This window comes from Pelmatolapia mariae, linkage group LG7 (assembly GCF_036321145.2).
Source record: "Pelmatolapia mariae isolate MD_Pm_ZW linkage group LG7, Pm_UMD_F_2, whole genome shotgun sequence".
NCBI lineage: Eukaryota > Metazoa > Chordata > Actinopteri > Cichliformes > Cichlidae > Pelmatolapia > Pelmatolapia mariae.
The window spans coordinates 19,961,018-19,977,668 of record NC_086233.1 but is presented as its reverse complement, the minus strand read 5'-3'; the positions used below and the strand labels follow the sequence as shown (position 1 = coordinate 19,977,668).

At 42.0% G+C, this 16,651-nt stretch overlaps 2 protein-coding genes across 11 annotated transcripts in view; one reads left to right on the top strand and one right to left on the bottom strand.

The window, feature by feature from the left end:
* Nucleotides 1-11,555, bottom strand: part of mapk10 (mitogen-activated protein kinase 10) — a 40,662-nt gene extending 29,107 nt beyond the window's left edge. For 4 of the 8 annotated variants that reach the window (XM_063478326.1, XM_063478327.1, XM_063478330.1 and 1 more), the window contains exon 1: nucleotides 11,250-11,553. In XM_063478326.1, the coding sequence (XP_063334396.1) occupies nucleotides 11,250-11,252 (3 nt within the window). In that variant the 5' untranslated portion in view covers nucleotides 11,253-11,553. Of the gene's footprint in view, nucleotides 1-11,249 lie in introns of all 8 variants that reach the window. The other 4 variants (XM_063478328.1, XM_063478329.1, XM_063478331.1 and 1 more) reach the window with 2 other exon arrangements.
* Nucleotides 11,556-15,670: 4,115 nt separating this feature from the next.
* Nucleotides 15,671-16,651, top strand: part of ptpn13 (protein tyrosine phosphatase non-receptor type 13) — a 49,649-nt gene continuing 48,668 nt past the window's right edge. For all 3 annotated transcript variants that reach the window (XM_063478325.1, XM_063478324.1, XM_063478323.1), the window contains exon 1: nucleotides 15,671-15,981. The gene's annotated coding sequence lies outside the window, so the exon portion shown is untranslated. The remainder of the gene's footprint in view (nucleotides 15,982-16,651) is intronic.

The following is a 16,651-nucleotide window of genomic DNA, read 5'->3' as shown; positions in this document are numbered from 1 at the left end:
GCTTGGGATCATTGTTCTGTTGCATTACTCAATTCTTGCCAAGCTTTAGCTGTTGGACAGATGGCCTCACATTTGAAATTGAAATACTTTGGTATGTAAAAGGAGTTTATGGTCCATCCAATGACTGTAAGCCATCTAAGGCTACGTTCACACTGCAGGTCATAATGCTCAATTCTGATTTTCTGATCAAATCCGATTTTTTTGTCTGCTTGTTCACACTACAAATAAAATGTGACAGCAAACGCGCTCTAGTGTGAACCCTCAAAGCGTCCCGCATGCGCAAAAGAAGACTTAACACACAACGCGCTCTGTTTAGACCCAGACCAAACAGTATTGTTTGACTGTTTCGGACTTTACGTTTCCCAATGTTGCTTTAAGTTGTAAAGTTATTTTGTTATTTACATATGGCCAAATAATGATCCTTATTGCTGTTTTAGAGAGGAGCGGTGCTTCACAGGATAGTTCCAGATTTCAGTCAGAATCTGCAGATTATACAGTACAAATAAAATGTTCACGTTTCTCCAAAGTTGTCTTCCCAGCAGTTTCACTAACATCTACACTGGATGGCCAGGAAGTGTTCGCGTTGTCTTATCGGGTGCTTCTCCGGAGCTGATAATTGGCGTCTGTCTTGTGTCAGTGACGTAAAAGACGGATTTAATGCGACATGACGATTTAAACAGCAGTCGCTTTCTAAAACATCCGATATGTATCGGATTCAGTACCACATACGAAAGTGACCTACATTGGATTTGAAAATATCGGATTTGTGCCGTTCACACTGTCATACCATGATCGGATATGGGTCGCATAGGGTCAAAAAAGTCGTATTTGATGCGCTTTCGCCTTCAGTGTGAAAACAAGACAACAACAGTTGACAGCTGGCATGAGGTATTTGTGCTGATATGCTGTGTTTGTTTTTTGCCAAATGTAAGGTTTTATCCATCCATCCATTTTCTTCCGCTTGTCCGGCCGGGTCGCGGGGGCAGCAACCCAAGCAGAGAAGCCCAGACCTCCCTCTCCCCAGCCACCTCCTCCAGCTTATCTGGGGGAACACCAAGGCGTTCCCAGGCCAGCCGAGAAATATAATCTCCCCAGCAAGTCCTGGGTCTGCCCCGGGGCCTCCTCCCGGTGGGACATGCCCAGAAAACCTCACCCAGGGGGCATCCTTGTCAGATGAATTGCTCCGTGAATCGCTACCTTATCGTGGTGGAGGAGTTTGTGTGTCCCAGGGATCTCAGGGGCTATGTTGTCTGGGGGCTTTTGTCCCCTGGTAGGGTCTCCCATGGCAAATTGGTCCTGGGTGTGTGACCAGACAAGAGCGATTAAGCAGACCCCTATGAAAAGACCATCGAGGGAACAGTTCACCCTGCCCGGGATAGGGTTACCAGGGCCCCGCCCTGGAGCCAGGCCCGGGGAGGGTGCCTGAGGGCGAGCGTCTGGTGGCCGGGCCTTAGTCCATGGGGCCCGGCCGGGCAAAGCCCGAAAAAGGGACAAGGGCCCATCTCCCTGCAGGCCCACCACCCGCAGGAGGCACCGTAGGGGTCGGGTGCAATGTGAGTTGGGCGGCGGCCAGGAGCGGAGGCCCTGGCGGACCGATCCCCAGCTACCAAGACTGTAAGGTTTTATATTAAGGCTAAACATCTCCACTTTGGTCTCAAGTGTCCAAAGGATATGTGTGCATAAACACTGGGAAGAAAAAGGAACAGCTGGCCAAACTACTCAAAGGAAAAACAAGGAAATTGACTGGTGACTCTAAAATCAGTCATCATTTCCTTACATAAAGTCATGTGTGGTGCTGACTTCAAAGACTGAAAAGGTTTTTCCCAGGAAAATTTTCCAGACACTCTTTTTCTAATTGTACTGTCATGAACTTCAAAATTTAACATCTTAACTGAGGCCAGTAGAGTGTGAGATGTAGCGCTTGGGTTCTTTTGCAATTTCTCTGAACATTGCATGGTCTGATCTCCCCAAAAATTATTCTTGTGGACGTGTGCATATGCATTGATAGTTGATCTCAATATACAATGACATGTCATAGAAATCAATCCGTGACATATAAGTTGCGCAACTACATGTTTTTCTGATTTTTCAATCTTAGTTCCACAAATGCAAATAAAAAAAAAGTGATGTCAACCGTTTTCCTGTTGACACTGTATGCATTTATCCAACCTCCTATTTTAACACTAGAACACTAAACTTGTTAACCTTTTCAACCTACAGGAACATATGAGTTTGGAAACTAAGAGGATTACACAAGCGGTTTCCCAGGAATATATCTAACACTACCATCACAGGTGAAAAAGCTTTTTCAAAAGCCAGTACCATCAAAGACTGCATTTGCATAAAAGCAGTGCAGTGAATTTTGGTAAAGCTTTGAGGCTTTCACTGTGAAACAGCAGCTAATGGGTAAATTTGGTTTAACTGGAGATTTGCCAATTTTCTTTAGCTTTTTTTTTTTCATTGCCAGAGTGAAGCAAAGAGGAAAGAAAGCTCTGAATGACAGTAGCTCCCACATTAAGCTGGAGGGAGAGCTCGCCCACAATGACTCTATCTTTGAGGGGTTTTCAGGTAATGAAAGTCCCAGAGGGCTAAAGACCACATCTTTCGAATAAGTTCATACATGATGTTAATGATGCTACTAAAAATAGAGAAGGAGGGGGGGTAAAAAGACCTTTTTCGGTAGTTCGGGAGTTCACATGTGGTTGTAAAACTACACAAATGTCACCAAACAGTTTGGAGGACGTCCTCGTCTCTCGCAAAGCATTGAAAGGATCCAACTCTGCAATTTTCTCCGAGGAGCAAATGGACATAAATGTCTCTTTTAACTCTAGCTGTCCTCTAATACTGTCACAGCTCCCGCTTTAATGCGTGTGCTGAATCCAAAGGGAGCAGAGCAGCTTTTAGAAAAGAGATAAGGGACTCGAAGGTGGGAGATTTCTGGTTCAGCTTATTTCACTTGAAAAAGTGTTAAAGTAAATGGGTGAATTTCACTGTTGGGTGTGGTAGGAATTTGTGCTATTAAATTAGGAGAAATTAATTAATAATCATTCATAAATGGATTTTTTAAAATCTGTTTTGAAACAAAGAAAAGGGAAGGGTAATGAGACGAGAAAGATATGCGATTTTTGAGCCCACAGTCTCCAACACGTCAAACCACTATAGTAATGTCATTCCACATGTGTGTGTTTGACTAGCATCCCGGTCACCACATTAAGTAGCATAATATTTGCTGTTACTCTAACAGGTCAACACTGAATCAGCCCTGGCACGGGGCTAGCTGTATCTGTGCTGCTCTAATCTTTACCTGTCTGAGTACATAAGCTATTAAAGCCCTCACAGGCCAAACTGTTTGTCTTCCAGCAGTATACGCTGGTAAACACCACCTAGATGGTGGCGGGATCCTGCACACTACAGTCCTGTCAAACCTAGCAGCATATTTATATGCAGATGTTCATTTAAAAATATTGCAGCCTTAGAAAAAAACTAGTAAAACATGTTATGCTTTCTTTGCTTTAAAAAAGATAAACGTAAGATAAATAAACAGTTCAATAAAAAGCTTTAATTTCTAATGCAACACGTTTCCATAAGACTTTTAACAGACAGCAGATGGTGAATGCACTTTCATCAGAACGAATGAAAGATGAAGGAGAGACTGAGTACAGACCATAAACAATTTACCTGGGAGCCAACAATTTTTTGGAGATTAGAGTTTTAAAATTAGAACGTGGCTGTCTGGCACGTCGTTAAAAACAAGCAAAATTGGGTAATTATCAGGAAAAGTTATTCACGAAGAAGCAATGAAAATGACAGACCAAAACAAATCGCACCACAACAGTTTCTTCTCTCCCACGTTAGCCCACAGCTAAAAAAAACACACACACACACAAAAAAACCCACAAAAAAACCCACCAGATTTTGTGCTTTGTTTGTTTAACCCTGTGACTACATTCTGCTGATTGTCCTTATGGCTGAAATGCTGCTTGCACCTACAATTATGCTCAGCACCACTCCTCAAAATGCCCATATATCATCCTGACTGCAATACGTCTCCTTAGTACAAGCCGGCATCAGCTGATTGAGAGGTTGAATAAGCAAAAAGTAAGGATAAGGTGAGGATGATTTTCAGCTCATTCAAAGATTTTGAAGAGTTTTTAGACCTGCCTACATTACAGTGAATTGACCTTAAACTCCAATGAAGATTTTATAACACTACAGCAGTTACAAGCATGACCTACTCTGCTTTAAAATGCCTTTCACCTTCAGCTTTGCTCTGCAGAAGACTGTGATGTATAGGGCATGTTTAATATGGTTGCAGGGGTTTCTATCAGGAGTGTGGAAAGCGCAGCATCAGACAAAACTGTGTAGAAAACAGTTTAGAGGAGCAGTGCAGATACCGTTTCCAACAGTACAGTGTCTCACGTCAGATTCATTGCCTTTAAAAGAAAGCTAACTTTGCTAATGGCAGCATAAATGCCTTGCATGGTGCTAATATCTTGCTTCAGGAACTCAGAGAACAAAGTTTTCATTTTCAGGAAGTTCACTTTCCAGCTCTGTGCTTTTAAAACCTGGATTGACTCTATGAAGGTGAGAACTGTCTCCGAAGTATTACTCTACATTGCATCACGCTTAAGAAAGCAACAGCCTTATAGGATGTTGAGGAGTCTTGGCATTGTAAACTATATAAAAACAGTAGCAGTCGGTAGGACTTTAGTAGCACTGCCATCATGTCTGACATTTTTTGTTTTGTTTTGTTTTGTTTTCCTAGTTTGAAAATGACAACTGAGAGCCTGTGTCAAAGTTATTAAATGCAGGACCAGTTGAGCCAAGTGAGCGAACTTCCATCAGTCCCAGTTCCAGACCATGTAACTGCTTTAACATATTTGAATAACTCTTATGGACCTGTGGGTGATGTGCAATTTTACAGCAAACTACTGAACGACAAAGCGCACAGACAAACAAAGTCACTTTACTGTCCCCAAAAAAGGATCATTACTAATGCAGTTTTTTTATAAAACAAAAGCAGCAACACGTTGATTTAGCGCTGATTCTTTCTTTTTTCTTAAACTAAACAAGAGACATAGATAACTGAAACAATAACTTTATATTTTATGCATTTTATTAAGTCCCAAATTATTAGATGGGGAAGCAGGCTGTAGAAATGGAATCATTAACAAATAAAATAAAGAAAGAAAACAGATTAAAAATGTTTCTAAATACATTTTAAAGAGCAAAATGAAGAGTTTTACAAGTATTGGCTCTGGTTTTTATGTAAGCGTCACCTTCAGTCATCTTTTTTTTAAATTGCTAACAGTCGTCCACAAAAAAATAGGAGACATATAAAAAGAGGAGAAATCACGCAGTGCAAACAAATTCAGGCTATTTCACATAGGCCGTAAATAAACTGTCTCAGATGCAGCATTGCATTTACAGAAATGAATCTATTGTATGATTACAAAAAAAGTGACCAACTGCCATTAAGAGACAACTAAAGAAACTCAAGAACGGCACAATGAAAAAGACAGCATGGAAATCCAGAAAGGTTTTAATTATCTAAAATGGGCTAATGTAGATGATGTATGGTACATCTCAGGATTAATTGGAGTGGCTGTTGTGTGTAAGTGCATTTGCCTGCAGTTGTAGCTGATCCTTGTTATTTGGATCCTGGGCATTGTGTTACATCCACCCCTGTGGGTACAACTGTACCTCAGGCAACTAGTGATCACTTTAGTTAGGAGGCAGGATCCTAAAATACAGCATTAGTTCCTAATTCTTGTCCAATCAACTGTAGGAGGTTTAAGATTTTCTGATGCTTCTTTTTTGCACATACCTGGCAGAAAGGTTCATACTATATAGTGTTATATAGTTTACAATTTACATTCAAATAGTCTTTTACACAGAACTATTCCAAAGAGAGTATTGGTGTATTTATCTGTGTGTGTAACACAGGAAATACTAAATGGATGACAGTGATTTTCAGCTATAATATATACAGAGATTTAAATGTACATGGTGAAGGCTTTTCCTTGATAAACCAAACCAATCACATTATCACTATAGGTGAGGCAAACTACAGTAGCTCTACAGTAAAATGCGGATCATATTTTACCACGCCAGGTTATCAAAATTGTGCATGATCAGCAGAAAAACACTAGAGCAACTGATTAAAAGAGAAAACTGACCACCACACTCTGTAAGTTAGTTTTGAGTGCGGCCTGCAGTAACTTTCGCGGTAAATCCCTTCTACCCCGTATGAACACTTAGTGTATTGATCCAGGCCATTTAAAAAAAAGTATCTGCAGATGCTACAGAAAGGAGAGCTTGGATGCTCTGGTGCTCAGTGCTCATGTTGTGAGGCTGCTAGCTGGGGCCACAGATGCACCTGCTCTGCATGGCTAAGACAGGTGAAGCTGTGACCGAATATGGTTATTATTCCATCTTTGACTCCTCCTACGGTGTCTTTCCTCTCTTTTAAGTTTAACATGCTAGTGTTTAGTTACAAACTCAACAAAGGAGTTCAGTGCAAAGCCCAGCCATCTGAACAAGTAGACAGTTTTGCACCCATTCATTTTAACAAGTGCTAGCCCAAGGCTGCACTCACCTAATCGCAGATACAGTGTATGGATACAGTGAAATAGTTACTCCTTCGTGATACAGTGTTAGTTGTCTCCCAGGTCAAAGGAAAGGCAAACCTTAGTTTGAGGTAACACAAAAGTAATCTTCAAAAACAGATTTTGCTGGGGGTTTTTCTTTTGTGGGCTGAGTGTATTAATAAAGTGGTCAACACCAATACTAAAATTAATTATCCAAACTAATAACCAGTACAAAACCTTTGCAGTAAAGCTAAGAGGCTTTGGGGTACCGTCAAGTTCTTCTGACTCTGACCTTTCAAGTGTGGTAAGTTTAAAAGCCCACAGACTATTATTAAAGGATCTGTTATGAGATATTTTTTGTGTGTCACGGGGGTCCATTTCATTACTAGCTGCAGAATTGCAGCCAAGGGGCGCCATGCCAATATCTACCAAGAGTCTCTCAGGACTGAAAGGTGTGTTTGAATATGTCTGCCATTTCTGCTTTTGAAAATATTCATAGACAGAAATGGCAGACATAGCGGCCATAGCGGCCTCTGAGACAGAGAAAAAAAGTATTTTATCCAATGGTACAGTGTAGTAATAAGCACTGGAGGGAACAGTGTTAGAGGTGTTGGAAACAGGCAATAATGATGTTCGTCTTTGTGTGGTAGCTATGTCTCACCTGCTTTCAGCGGGCATTTTATGCCTGTTTTTGGGTTGGACTCAGGCACATTGCTACAGGATGGCATTGTTGTGCTTCTATGGTTCTCCCCACTGTATTCTTTGTTCAGCACAGGCACTGTCTGTGCTGTCAGGCTGATTGACTACTAAAAAGTAATGATAAAGCTCAATAAAGCCAGTCATGTGCCAGTCAAAATGTCCACAGATACCAATGTTTGCTCTCATATCCATCTTTTCTTTCTTCCCACTCCGCTCCTTTTGTTGATGTCACCCAGTTCGCACCACAACATTGCCCATATCCCCCTTGTTTCTTTATTCCTCCCTCCATCGTCCGCACTGATGAGAGCCTGCATTTTTCCCTACCCTTCCTGTCTTTTGTCCCTCCCTTGCTCCCACCATTCCCACTCCCAGGCTCCCAGCCTGCCTGCAATTGTCTCCCCTCCCCCTCCCTCGGAGCTCCATTGTGAGTGCTTGGTTCAGCAGCCTCAGCCTCTCCTGCAGTATGCAGCGAATGCCTCGTCTTTTCCTTGTGCAGCCTGAGCTAAACGCAGCACAGCCTCCCCCTTTTGGGCTCGGGGAAAACAGAAAAGTAACTGCAGGGCCCAGGCAGGAGAACAAGACTTGGACTGACTCATCTAAGGGGTGTCAGAATCCGAACGCTCACTGACACCCATCGATTTGTTTCTTCACAGCTGAAAATCTGCTCACCTCCTCTGTCTCTGCTCTCGTACGTAGTCTTTCTCGCATCCTCTGATTTGCTTTAGGTAAACAGCAGGCACGCTGGCCGAAAAACCACGCTGACACTGCAGTTTTCTGATAGGCTGCATAGTAACGACATGTACACCTTTGGCAAGTGCTGAGTGCAATCATCTGATTTACAGCTTTTCTTGCAAAACCTGACACACATTCAGTAGAAGGAGAAGAAGAAGAGCCACAACTGGAGCACACCGCGCATCCTGCAAAAATGGCATCCTGAACACTTTTAACTTTTATTTTGGCACAATGACAGAGAAGTTTTCAGCACTGTCATGTGAACTGTGAACATTTCTATTGCTCTGTTTCAACTGTGGCATACTTTCTGAACTTTTATACTTGTAAACGCCTCAGTTTGAGCAAAACAACAAAAATCGACCCCCCTGTGTTGATGAATTTATGTAAAACCTCCACCCTCAGGTCCTTTGATAACACCTGAGTTTCCACGGTGACCTTTGTTGTCTCCTAATTATCTTCATATGCAGTGTGAGAAGATTGAGATCAAATCTAAAGCAGCTCTAAGTCTTGCACGCAGCTATCTGTAAAGGCAAATAAAAGCTGCATATTTGTCAGATCAAATCCAATTACATAACTGCATTTCCCATGCTGCAGGCATATTGTCACTGTTTGTCTGTAGTTGTAAGCAATACTGCAACTCAGGGGGGGAATAAACTGGCACACAGCGAGAATTTCATTTTTTCAAACTAAAATAAATAAGAGCATGCTATGAAAGATGTCCACGGAGCACATTTTTCAGCTTTCTAAGCAGTTATATCTAGTACATTACTAATAGTTATGTGATTTTAAGTGTGACCACTTACCAAGCACGTCTTAATCTACTTCAGGCTGGCTAAATAAATCTTCTCTCCCTTACTTGCTTACATTTTTTCACAGCCAGCGTTTTCCATATTTTTTCCTTTCTTGTTTAATTATCCATCGTGAGACAACTGTTGAATTTAATTCATCCAAGTTAATAACTGAGCTGTCATTGTAATATGGATTATTAGCACCAATCCACAGCTAGGAACAATGCTCAGCTAGGGTCACTGGGTGATGGCAGACTAAATCAGCGTTCCTTAGTAACCCATCCTCATCTAATGATGAGTTTGACCTTCCATAAAAGAGAGCAATGACAGGCAGGCCCTCAGATGACTGATGTGGATATTTAAGTAACTGATTGTCAGGAGGAAGATGTTTTTTTTTCAGCTTCAGACTAGCTACCTTGAACTGGACAGTAATTTCAATTATTCAATTATTTGTTGTTTATTCATTCCTCTCCTCCCCGTGGTTTCATTTGTAATGACTTTGCTGTTATATAGCATTGCTAGCTGAATATATTTAAGACTGGGAGTGCTATTTGGGCAAAACGGGACATTTGAAGACATTACCACAGACTGTGTGAAACTGACTGGAGTGACCAACCAAATAATAGCTAGAAAATAACATTCCCTACTTTGCTGATTAATAAAGCCTGAAATCCCTCCATTATCTCAACTTAATGCATTGCCTTATTTTATTACATAACAAAGGATTATTGCACTGATGCTCCAGACTCAGCAAAACAAAAACAGAATGGTGGAAAAAAATGAGTGCAGTGGTGCAGCATAATATTAGTCTACTGGTGACCATTTCTATTGATGATGCTCCATTATATAAACGAGCTGCTTCACTGCCAGTCAATATCACATCAAATCAAACAGACTGTTTTTTGTTTTTTTTTAAATATAAATGTATATAATGCTAGAGCTACTTTTGAAATTCACCTGAGTTGTTTTGGGGAAAAAAAGTTCCTTTTTTGGCAGCTAAAGATGACAAGGAGGAGAAAGGGTAGAACCTTTAGCCTACTTATCCAATAAAAAAGAGATAAAAAGCAACTCTTCAGCTGCTGCGGAGACACCCATAAAAAAGCTTTGTTTAACTGTTAAGCTTGTTCCCTGCAGCACTTTCACAAACATGGAAGCCTGCTCCTGAATAATTCAGCACCCAAGGTCACGGCACAAAAAAAAAGAAAAGAACTCTATTTTCCTCCTGTCATGAACATGAAGAGTTTGTTGTGATCCCTTCAAACATCTATTGACTCCACTGCACAGCATAAAGCCAGCAATTAGTCCATGACTATGGGCCTGCACAAAAACAAGAAATAGTAATAGAACAGAGAGCCCTGCTCACGCCTGCATACCTGTGCAATAAGTGCAGTAGGTCAGGTGGGTTTACCATGCCTTCCCAATGATCGAGCACTCAGGACAAAGCTGATTTAGAGAAATTACCTTCCTCTGCAGCTTCATCTCATTTAATCCACTACACAGCATGCAGCCCACATTAGGGCTGAACAGCACCTCTCTCTCTCTCTGTCTGCAGGATTAGGATTATTTCAAGTTCAGCTTTCATGACAAACAGCCCAGAAATGACTTCAACTGTTTCTCTTCATATACACTATAAACAATCACAGCAGCAAAACCATGAGTCTTAGAAACACCCATATGGGCCAATAAATCACCACTATAGCACAGACTGTTTGCAGGAGGACACAGTTTTCCAGCACTTATGAAAGATATGAGGCAAGCCCCCCCCCCCCCCCCCCCCCCCCCCCCCATCATCTCTGTGAAGTACTGATGGTCTGCATAATGCACAAGGTGCGCAGTTGACTTGTGAGGGGGAGGAGGAGGGACAAGCCCTGCATGTAGGCCTCCAATATGTATCCTGTGTAAGGCTATGAAGAGATATGAAGAGCATCACTCAGCCAACATCCAGTTTCATCCGCCAATCAAACATACATAACGCGCTTTCCCACCGACTAATCAGACTGTATGGATGTATGGAAAGGGAGGTAGCCTGGATCTGGATACCCCCCCCCCCCCCCCCACCACCACCACCACCACCACCACACACGCACCCCTTCTCTCTCTCTCTCACCCGATTTGGATGATGTTATTACCGATGTGCGTTCAAGGCAATGCAAGATGCGAGATATTTTGTCAGGCCAGGGCTCGCGTCGTTATGAAATCCCTCACAGCGCTGCTAGTGAGTTATAGAACAACACACGCGGCTGTGAATGACTCAAGATGGGGTTGATTATTTATTTATTTATTTATCAATCGCTGTCCCTTTTCCCCCCTCACTGAGGCATCACCAGTGGACTTCATTAACCTTCCCTTTCGATCAATATTCATCAGTCCACCCTCCGGCCAGGCACGAGATCCAAGCATCGCGTCCACACTGAAATAAAACAAATCCGTCCGGCCTTACCATTCCGTGCCAGTTGATGACGATCCCAGTCCGGTGCCAGTCCTTTTCAAAACATCCCGACGGGAAACACTGCGGAGACCATTGCTGAAGGCTTCATGAAAAAATTCATTGATGTGACGAAGGAGTGAGAGGGAAAAAGGGGTCCGAAAAAGAAGACGAGAGAGAAAGGGGGAAAAGAAGCAGAGGTGGACCGAACCGAGGTTTGCTGATGCTGAATCACTCTCCCTCAGCTCACCACCTTGCAACCATTGTGCTGCAAGATGCTGGCTGTACCATTGTGGACCTCACCAGAGCAGAGAGAGAGAGAGAGGAGAGGGAGGGAAGAGGAGGGGCGATGGGGGGCGATGTTGCCATGGCAATCGAACAGGAGCACGTCTGACGTCAAAGCCAGGACAGAGAGGGGAGAGGGAGAGATCACATGAAAGCTGTCCCCCCGGATGGGAGGGGCGTGTTAGAGCATCTCATCCCATCCTGTACCATCCCGCTGGTGCGATATGAAGCTCTGTTATTTCTCAGGTTTCCAGGGGCGTGTCTATGCAAATAATGTTTTTGCATTTATTGTTGTTGTTGTTTTGGGTTTTTTATTTGTTTTTTGTTCTCGACTTTATTTACGTCTTATTTTGAAGATAAAAAATTATTTTGCAGATATTGTGTTGGTCTCATAGATAAAGCTACCCAGCAGAAGAGACATAATTAAAATCACATACACATTATTACACTCTTCTACTTCTTCCTTCAGCTGTTCCCTTTCATTATGTTTGGTCGTCTGCATCCATCTCACCTCAGCATCCTCCTTGGCCACATCAGCCCTTTGCATCTTTCCCTTCGCATGATTCTCCTCTGAGGCCTTTGTCTTCTCATTTTGCCTGGCAGCTCCATATTCAGCATCTTTTGTAAACCTATCGTTCCTCTTCTGCACATATCCAAATCATCTCAGCCTTGTCTTGCTAACTTTGTCTCCAGATTGCTTAATGTGAGGTGTCTCTATGAGATACTCATTTTTAATTTTTCCAATCTTGTCTGTTTTCACTCCTTATAAAAACCTTAGCATCTTCAAATCTGCTGCCTCCAGCTTTTTGCTAGTGCCAACATCTTCAAACCATACTTCATAACAGGTCTCACTGCCGTCTTGTAAATTATCCCTTTCACTCTGCTACCCTTCTATCATCCTTGACACTTCACCTTCACCTCCTCCACCCTGTCCGCACTCTCTTTGTCACCTCTCTTGTGCACTGTGTTCATCACCTACTACTGCGTCTTCCGTCTTCACTGTTACACTATTCCTCTTCTCCCCAGTGCATACCTCCACCTCTCCAGGCTCTCATCCACCTGCTCCCTACTCTCACTACAGGTCATAGTCCATGGAGACTCCTGCCTGACCTCATCTGTTAGTTTGTCCATCAGCACTGCAAACAAGAAAGCGCTCAGAGCCAATCCCTGATATAATATCATCCCCACCTTGAACCCATTTGTCACTCCTTCCCCTCACCACTATCTCGCGGTCCTTATACATGTCCTGCATCACCCTCACAAACTTCTTCACACTTCTGTCTTCCTCATACTGTACCACAGTTCCTCTCTTGGCACCCTATCCTATCCTTTCTCTAGATCCACAAAAATATGGTGGTGTCCTTCTCCATACTTCTCCATCAGTATTTGAAATAAACATCGTAGCACTCTTTCTTGGCAATCGGTGGCTGCTGCCAGCCCCGACTACTCCACTCATCTGACCACTTCAAACAAACTACTGCCAGTTCTAAGAGTATATGCAAGGTACTACATATACTACCAGTACAGTGTTATTTTTTAGAGGAATAGTTTTACACACACAAACACATTAAACAAAGCAGTCATTTAACCTGTTTTGAGCGCTTTGTGAGCACGTTTCCACACAGAGACTTCTGCATGGAAACCTGCATATGTAAATCAAACAGGAGAGGGACCAAAACATTGAATATTTAGCCTAAGTGAGATTTACCAGCCAAGAAGTAAAAAAAAAAGAAGATAAGGAGATAATCACATCAATGTAATAGTCTCAGCCAGACCAACCCTGGAAAAATAGTCTGCTTCTGCCACTGGTTTGCTTTCTTAAATGCTTATCTTCCATTGCTCATTTTGATAGTAGCTGATAAAATGTCTTTTCTTGTAAAAACCAACCAAGCAACCAAAAGGAAAAACAAAAAATCCCTTTCTGTCATAATTTGTCAAAAATCCCCCCTGAACCAAGCTGATAAATGCACCAGCTTCACGGAAACTCAGAGGCAGTGGTTGCTGTTTTGTTTTGTTCCCAGGCTTGTGGAACCACTGAATTAACTTACTGTAATCACAAACTAGCAAAATACCAGCATAATCTGCTCTGATGCCTCTTAGAGAATTTCAGTGTGTGAGAATTCATCACTGTCAAGTACAGAGGCCAGGTTCCATAAGTTAAAAGGGATTTGACACAATATTGGGGACAATAGGGGGATTTACATGCAGAGCTTCAAAACATCAGTCTGTATACATTGACTTCTGAAGTGTCTGAGACAATTTATTGCCAAGGTTTTATTTTAACTTGACACAGATAGAGGACCCAATTTCAAAGTAAGTGCAAAGGAGGGTCAGATTTTTTAATGCTTTCCAGCTGGAACCAAAGGCTAAACCTACTGGAAAACCACCACCCTAACACACACACACACACACACACACACACACACACACACACACACACACACACACACACACACACACACACACACACACACACACAGCCAACAGTTCCAGGTGCCCCACATTCAAGATTGTCATGACAGGCATATCCACTCTTTCAGGGTTTTACTGCAAATTGCCTCGAGGGCTCAGGCCAGTGCCAATAAGGAGGTATTAAGGACAGTACTGACAGAAATAGCAGGAAGAAGAAATCTAAAATTCAGAACTCCTTACTAAGGCTTAGCAAGGACTTGCTAAGACTCTGTCCCCAGATGAGGCCTCTCTGCTCCAGGTAATGTAGAGTGATTAAAGGCTAGTCAGTCAAAGGAGACAACAGGTACACAACAGGACATTCCAACAGCTGTAACGGTTTATCATAACAGTGTAACAAAAGTGGAAAAAAAACTTAAGCAGCCTCCCCAAATATTACATGTTTTTAGAAGGAAAGCTATAACTAACTATCTAACAAATGATTGAGTATGATTCTGAGCATCCTCAGACATGCTTTGAATTGAAAATAAAGAGGCAATCTTATCTTCTGTCACATATTCTTTGATGGGCCAATCAAAGATGCTGTTTATCTTTGCAAATATCATCATTTTATCGGATTATTGAGGGCGTCATAATAGTTAGTCATAATGGTTAGGCATATCATGTATTAATGATTCTTGTTCTGGTTTCGTTGTTCTTGTTCTCCTTTATTTATTTATTTTTTACAACATATTTGTCTCTGTTACTGAGTTGTTGTGCTTGGTGATCTACTGCTGATGTTGTAAGATCCCCACCAACAGACTGTTATACGTATAAAAGTATAACAATTCCTACAGACAAAACTAAAAATATAAGGAATGGCTAAAATATTTGTCTTATTGCATTCAGAAATAGACTAAATATGCACCTACAAAGACATGCCCGCGCAAAAAATGAAATGGTTTATATGCAATGGCATCATCTGCTGAAATGATAATACTGGTTTCAATCTAAGTGGAAAATCAGTGTCAAGTAATCAAGCCTTATCACTGCAGGCAATGGCTGGTGATAATAATCATGTCTTTTAGCACTAACAGGCACAGGCAGGCAGAGATAACCCTTGGCCACAATCTGGCTACTAAAGGTTGTAATGAGGAATAAATGTCACAAGATGGCGCAAAGTAAACCACAAAAATAGCTCATCAAGACAAGAGCACCTATAGGAAGGAAGTACTCAGCAGTGAATTGCTTCCTGACTGCTTAGTTGACTCATTTTGATGTTATGGGATATACAGAAATCATGGTTAATTTTGGAATTATTTTAAACAGGAAACAGGTCGGGTCCGTCGTAATTTCCCATGGTTTAAGAACTCTTTAAAAACAGCCTTTCAATTATATTAAAATACACAAATAGATTCACACACATACCATACATAACCCTATGGAAGTGGTGTATTTCAAAGAAATTTATCTTAAAGTAATAAAAAAAAACTTCGTTCTTATACAACTATTAAATGTATCTCAGTGGACAATATTTAATTTTATAAGAGCAATTTTTAAAGAAACGTCGGCGATCTGGATACATACTCTGCTTCCATGACTTGGTACTGTGTTACTATAGGAACGGCTAAATGACAGTCCCCTCGCGGAGAGCCAATAGACAGCCACAGTAAGGTGTCTGGTTACTTCCAGTCAGCCCACGCGCAAAGGGAGGGGTTGTTCCACTCCTCAGCAGTAATGGTAACTTGGCTTCTCTGGTGGTGAGAGCAGTACTGTTTAGTGGCCAACAAGCGCAGCTTCTGAGCTGAGGAGTTTCAGAAGAACAGTTTTACTTTTTTTTTCTTTTTTCATTCGCTGTGGCCAGCTTCAGTGGAAGTGGATTTTTATAGGTGACTGCTCCGCGGAAAGGTAAACCTGTTGCCTCTCCGCCTGCCTGCCTGCCTCGCCGACAGTTACGATCCAAGATGTTGCTTTGTGGATGGGATGGCGTCTGGTGCCGTTTGTATGCCCACTCATAACCTCGTCCGAGCACCAACATTTCCCTCACAGCTGATTTTGTAGCTCGTCTCGGCCGGTAAGCTTTTTATGAACCGCTCAGAAAGTGATGTAAACAAACTTTATAGTGTCCTAGCTAACTTTAGCCAAACCGGGATAACCGAGGGATTGAGTAACTCGTGAGGAGCCTCAAATACCGGAGGTTTTATGTCTTTTCCACCCTTTTTTTTAAACTAATAACAAAACTAACATCGTCAGAACTAATAGCTGGCTGCACTGTTGATATTTAACTAATATGTCTCGACCTTAAAAGTTATGCGTCATGTTAACTTAGTCCAGAACCCATGACAAATGGGGCATCTTTAAGCTAATCACATCGTAGTGTAATTTTGCGAGGGTGGAAACACCACCTCAAAAATAGCACAAGACTGGCAGACTGACTTATTTCAAGTGATTCTACCTGGACATTTTTGGATAATTATGAGAAATGCGAATAACATTTTAGCATATACGCACCTTCCAAACCCTAACAAAAGGTGAAGCGGTATAGTGTCTCTACAGGCTAAGGATTTTATCGGGGAAGGCAGCTTGGCCCCCCTCCCCCTTAACTTCACCGCTTTTCTGTGGTAATTAACCTAAGGTCAGAGGTCAATTTGCAGACTATATAACGATCAGGTTAGGCTGTGTGCCTGACCAGGTTTAAAGTGGCTATAATGGGGCACCGTCAAGAAAAAGAGGAAAAAATAGGA